Source organism: Ornithorhynchus anatinus, chromosome 2 (assembly GCF_004115215.2).
Source record: "Ornithorhynchus anatinus isolate Pmale09 chromosome 2, mOrnAna1.pri.v4, whole genome shotgun sequence".
NCBI classification, from domain to species: domain Eukaryota; kingdom Metazoa; phylum Chordata; class Mammalia; order Monotremata; family Ornithorhynchidae; genus Ornithorhynchus; species Ornithorhynchus anatinus.
In genome coordinates this window covers 62219302-62225301 of record NC_041729.1, presented here as the reverse complement: position 1 = coordinate 62225301, position 6000 = coordinate 62219302, and the positions used below count along the sequence as shown (strand labels likewise).

Genomic DNA, 6000 nt, shown 5'->3' with positions numbered 1-6000 from the left:
GGATGCACATGTTCTTTTCTTCTTCGTTATGGTAGGTGTTAAGCGCTTAGGCTGTGCCAAGCACCGTTCTCGGCCCTGGGGCGGCGACCACCTAATCGGGTCAGACGGGGCAGGACGGGCCCAGTCTCCATTTTTCCAGGCGAGGGAGCTGCGGCCAGGGAAGCGAAGCGGCTTGGCTCGGGTCACCCGGCGGACGCGTGGCGTCGCCCGATGCCCGGGCCGTGCTCCCGCCATGAGGCCACGCGGCCGCGCCTGCAGGTTCACACCCCGGCGCCGGGCGGGGCCTCACGGGGCGGGCCACGTGATGGGGCGGGGCGGGAGGCGGGCCCGAAGGGACCGGCCGGAAGGGCTTGGCGGCGGCCACGGAGAAGGCGCCGAGCAGGGATGGGGGAAGCCGGCCGTCCCGACGCCGCCGAGCCCGACCCCGTGAGGGCCGCCGCCGGGACCCCCGCCGAGGCCGCGCCGCCCCGGCCCCTCCACGCCTCAGAGTGAGAGGGGCAACCGTCCGTCCTCGTCCCTTTTCCCGGCGTCCCTTGCTGGGCCCGCGCGGCCCCGCGCGCATGCCCGGCGCCGGCCCCCGCGGCCGTCTGCGCGCGCTGGGGCGGCGGCTCTCCTGCGCGGGCGCGCGGGCGCCCAACCGCCTCGCGCCCTGAGGAGAAAGGGGACCGGAAGTGGGGGGGGAGGGGAAGGCCGTTGGCGGGCGGGAAACGGCGGCCTGGGGGGGTGGGGGGGAGGCGCAGCTCTTTTGGCGGGAAACGGGGGGCGAGGCCCGGCTCCATCATGGGGGGGTGCGGATGATTCTGATCCTTTCGCTATTCGCTAATAATAGCCATACTGGTAGTCATGTTGGTCTCTGTTAAGCGCCTGCTACGTGCAGAGCACTGTTCTAAGCGCTGGGGGAGATACAGGGGCATCAGGTGGTCCCACGTGAGGCTCACGGTCTTCATCCCCATTTGACAGATGAGGGAACTGAAGTCCAGAGAATAATAATAATGTTGGTATTTGCTAAGCGCTTACTAGGTGCAGAGCACTGTTCCGAGCGCTGGGGGAGAGACAGGGGCATCAGGTTGTCCCACGTGAGGCTCACAGTTAATCCCCATTTGACAGATGAGGGAACTGAGGCCCAGAGAGTAATAATAATGTTGGTATTTGTTAAGCACTTACTAGGTGCAGAGCACTGTTCTGAGTGCTGGGGGAGATACAGGGGCATCAGGTCATCCCACGTGAGGCTCACAGTCTTCATTCCACTTTTCCAGATGAGACAGCTGAGGCCCAGAGAAGTAAAGTGACTTGCCCACAGTCACACAGCTGACAAGTGGCAGAGCCGGGAGTCGAACCCATGACTTCTGACTCCGAAGCCCGGGCTCTTTCCACTGAGCCATGCTGCTTCCCTAATGAGGATAATACTGATGAGGATGACGGCATGCCTTCAGCGCTTGCTATGTGCGAGGCGCTGTTAGAAGCCCTGAGGGGGGATAGCAAGAAGCAGCATGGCTCAGTGGAAAGAGCCTGGGCTTGGGTTCGAATGCTGACTCTGCCCCTCGTCAGTTGGGTGACCGTGGGCAAGGCACTTCACTTCTCTGGGCCTCAGTTGTCTCATCTGGAAAAGGGGGATGAAGACTGTGAGCTTCACGTGGGACAACCTCAGTCCCCTGTATCTACCCCAGCGCTTAGAACTGTGCTTTGCACGTAGTAAGCGCTTAACAAATAAAAATACCAACATTATTATACAGGGTCATCAGGTTGACCCACGTGGGGCGCCCAGTCTTCGTCCCCATTTTACAGTTGAGGTAGCCGAGGTACAGAGAATAATAATAATGATGGTGATATTTGTTAAGCACTTACTATGTGCGAAGCACTGTTCTAAGCGCTGGGGTGGATACAAGGTGATGAGGTTGTCCCATGTGGGGCTCACAGTTTTAATCCCCATTTTTACAGATGAGGTAACAGAGGCACAGACAAGTTAAGTGACTTGCCCAAAGTCACACAGCTGACAACTGGCGGGGCTGGGATTAGAACCCGTGACCTCTGACTCCCAAGCCCGGGCTCTTTCCACTGAGCCACACTGCTTCCCTAAGGGCTTACTATGCGCCAGGCACTGTAGTAAGCACTGGGATGGGTACTAGCAAATGGGGTTGGACACAGTCCCTGTCCCACGTGCAGCTCACAGTCTCAGTCCCCATATTTTGCAGATGAGGTAACTGAGGCCCAGAGAAGTGAAGTGACTTACCCAAGGTCACACAGCAGACAAGGTGGCAGAGCCAGGATTAGGGTTTGGTCACGGGGGCTGGGGAGGGCTCAACTGGTGAGGGCGAGGGTCGGGGCTGAACGTCAGTGCACTGTGCCTCTGTTCCTGCAGTGAAGCTGATTCCACCATAGCAGGCGAAGGCGCTGCAGGCGCACAGCCCAACCTGCAGCAGGGAGAGCTGCCGCAGTTCGGACACCCACCCCGAGCAGACCTTCATCCCGGACAGTATGTTGCATGCTGGCAGGGGCAAGAGGAACTGCTGCAAGGTGAGGTGCCCGCGGTGCCCCCCCGGCCGGACCCCTTCCCCCGCCACCCCAGACCAGGCAGCGGCGGCTAACTCCACTGTCTCCACAGGATCCCTCTGGTGGCCTGTCGGTCTGCCAGGTTGGCCCGGACCGGTTACAGGTTGGGATGGCGAGCAGGGGCCATGGCCGCGCCCGGCCCAACCGACGCGACGTATCCACCCGCGACCCCGTATCCCGCGCCTGGATCGATGGGCACATCCAGAGCAGCGGGGCCCGAGGACCCCCAATGGGCCGGGACCCCGCGGCTTCCCCGCACAGCCCCCTACCGTCTTCCCCTCCCCGGCTCGGAACCTGCCATTCCCGGCCGTCCAGTTCATCGTCCTTCAACCGCCCCCCATGCCTCTGCCCCTGACGCCACCCCTGGCTCTGCCCCCGCCCATGGTTCTGCCACCACCCTTGATTCTGCCTCTGCTCCTGTGGCCCTTAGCCCGTGCTCCACGCAGGCCAAGGTGCGGGCACCCCCGGGATGGGAGGCAGTGAGGAGGGGAGCTTAGCAGATCAGGTTGGGGAGGGGAGGGCGCGGGGGTCCCTGAGGGACTCCTTGCAGGAAGGTCATGGGGTGGGGGGAGTTATGGGGGCAGGGGTGAGGACTGGAAGCTGGCTGGGTTTTAAGTTTTGTTCTCTGTGTTTATTAAACTTTTGAATCTGAACACTCCATGGCTGTCTCTGAATTTTGGGTGGGGCATGGGGTGGTGATGGGGCTGCTCCAATGCTACCCAGGTTAGTTCTGATCAGGATGAGGAGCAGCCCTGGGAGCCCATGTGGGGTAGCAGGAGAGGTCCAGGGGAGTCCGGGGCTGTTCCCTCCACCCCAGACAACAAGCTGCCATGATGGTCCTGGTGCTCTGCTCCTTCTTCCTCTTCCCCATCAGCCCTCTCCCCAGCACAGAAACCCCACCTGCGACATCTGAGGACACAAATGCAAAGGGAAAAGAAATCTGACGGCCTGCGGGATCTCAGTAATGCTGCTGCTTAGTTTCACGACACTCAGGGTCTTGGTGTAATGTGGGGTCAGGGGCCATGAGTCATGGCGATGCCCCAGAGGAATCTGCACATGGACCCTGAGGAACAACCCACAAACACACACACATTCTGCTCTCTGTCTTTATGGGCAGTTGGTGGTGGACAGAGTGCCCCCAGCTCCATTCTCCTGGCAAAGTGGCACACGAACGCATCGGTCCATGATATGTGGTATGTCTATCAGTAAATACCATTGATTGATTAGCAGTAGGGCTTGGTCAGTACTAATTGTGGTACTTGTTAAGCTCTTACTTGGGCCAAGCACTCTACTAAGCATTGGACCAGATACAAGATAATCTGGTCAGTCCCTGTCTCACATAGGGCTCAGTCTGAGTAAGAGGGAGAGGAGTGATTTTTTTCCCCCATTTTACAAATGAGAAGGAAGTAACGCCCAAGGTTTTTACGCTCCCAAGCACTTAGTGCTTTGCACACAGTAAACAATAAGTAGGATTGATGATTGATTACCCAGTAGACAAGTGGCAGAGCTGGGATTAGGCTTGCAGGCCCTGGTTCTTTCCATTAGGTCATGGTGGTCCTCAATTCTGATATCAGGGCAAGGTCAGAAGCCCCTGGCTGCACCTGCCCACACCCCAAAGTCTACCCCGACCATGCCCCTTCCTGGGAAGGCAGTGGGGTTTCCAGATATACCTGGTTGTGGGCAGGGAATGTGTCTATTAACTGTGTTGTGTTGTATACTCCTAAATGCTTAGTGCAGTGCTCTGATGATGAAGACATTTTATTTTTTTAAGATGGTATCTGTTAGGTGCTCACTATGTACCAGGCACTGTACTGAGCACCGAGGAAGATACTCGGTCCTGTACACACAATAAGCGCTCAGTAGATACAACTGAATGACACAGTCCATGTCCCACATAGGGCTCACAATCCCATTTTACGGATGAGGTAACTGAAGCATGGAGAAGTGAAGTGACTTGCCTAACAGACAAGTGGCGGAGCTGGAATAAGAACCCAGGTCCTTCTGGCTCCTAGGCCAGTGCTCCATCCAGAGGAGCAAGGGTGGGGTTGGAACCAATCGTCCCCCTCTGTCCCAGTATCCCTATTAGAGAAGCCACGTTCGTTTGTGGAAAGAGCATAGGCTTGGGAGTCAGAAGATGTGGGTTAATAATAATGTTGGTATTTGTTAAGCGCTTACTATGTGCAGAGCACTGTTCTAAGCGCTGGGGTAGACACAGGGGAATCAGGTTGTCCCACGTGGGGCTCACAGTCTTAATCCCCATTTTACAGATGAGGTAACTGAGGCACAGATAAGTTAAGTGACTTGCCCACAGTCACACAGCTGACAAGTGGCAGAGCTGGGATTCAAACTCATGACCTCTGACTCCAAAGCCCATGCTCTTTCCACTGAGCCACGCTGCTTCTCGTAATGTTGGTATTTGTTAAGCGCTTACTATGTGCCGAGCACTGTTCTAAGCGCTGGGGTAGACATAGGGGAATCAGGTTGTCCCACGTGGGGCTCACAGTCTTAATCCCCATTTTACAGATGAGGTAACTGAGGCACAGAGAAGTTAAGTGACTTGCCCACAGTCACACAGCCGACAAGTGGCAGAGCTGGGATTCGAACTCATGAGCCCTGACTCCAAAGCCCATGCTCTTTCCACTGAGCCACGCTGCTGCTAATCCCTCCCTTGCCACTTGTCTGCTGTGTGATGTTGGGCAAGTCCCTTAGCTTCTCTGTGCCTCAGTTACCTCATCTGTAAAATGGGGATTATTAGTGTGAGCCCCACATGGGACACCCTGATTACCCTGTATTTACCCCAGCGCTTAGAACAGTGCTTAGCACATAGTAAGCACTTAAATAATTATTAATAATTTTTAAATTATTATTTTTCCACACTAAAAGGGCACCAGCCGGAGAGATCCTGCTTGACTGCCTGTTCCCCGCCCCCCCCCCCCGTCCCTGTCAATTTTCCTGCTCAGGCCAACAAGGGCGGGGGGACATCGAGGCTTGGCATGCCATTGACTCGGGACAGGCCCTGGGCGCCCCGATCTGGGATAGAACCTTCAGGCTAAAGCCTTGAGCATGTGCAGTGCTCTGCACACAAGAAGTACTCAGCACAGCGATACAGTGTTTTGTATACAGTAGGCACCCAGGACAGTGCTCTGCACCCAACAAGCACCCAATACAGTGCTCCACATACAGTAGGTGCGGACCCAGCTCAGTGTGCTATGCAGACAAAGTGGAATAGTTCACTGCTTTGATAGGCTAGGTGCTCAGAAGTGTTCTGCACACAGAGGGCAAGCAGGACAGCTACCAGCCCACAGAAAGCATTTAGAATAGCGCTCTGCAAACAATAGGCACTCAACACATCCTGGCACGTAAAGTCGTTTAGGGCAGTGTACATTTACGTTACTCTAATCTCACAAGCACTTAGAACAACAGTACAGGCAGCTGGCACAGTACTCTGCA

At 56.5% G+C, this 6000-nt stretch overlaps 1 protein-coding gene across 2 annotated transcripts; it reads left to right on the top strand.

Moving 5' to 3' along the window:
* Positions 1-450: 450 nt before the first annotated feature.
* On the top strand, positions 451-3208 carry LOC103167393 (cleavage and polyadenylation specificity factor subunit 6-like). Of its 2 annotated transcripts, none has more exons than XR_003753826.2 (3): positions 451-488; positions 2360-2514; positions 2603-3208. XR_003753826.2 is itself a non-coding variant. In XM_007660943.3 (3 exons), exons 1-3 carry the CDS (start codon positions 781-783, stop codon positions 3031-3033), a joined length of 594 nt encoding a protein of 197 aa, XP_007659133.1. In that variant the 5' UTR covers positions 736-780; the 3' UTR covers positions 3034-3208. The 2 variants fall into 2 exon arrangements, 1 of the variants encoding a protein (XP_007659133.1); XM_007660943.3 differs by lacking the exon at positions 451-488 and adding an exon at positions 736-788.
* The last annotated feature ends 2792 nt before the right edge of the window (positions 3209-6000 follow it).

Excerpts from the sequence above, each read along its gene's own strand:
- LOC103167393 (XM_007660943.3), top strand. Across the intron at positions 2,515-2,602 it reads GCAAGAGGAACTGCTGCAAG|GATCCCTCTGGTGGCCTGTC; the intron begins GTGAGGTGCCCG and ends CTGTCTCCACAG.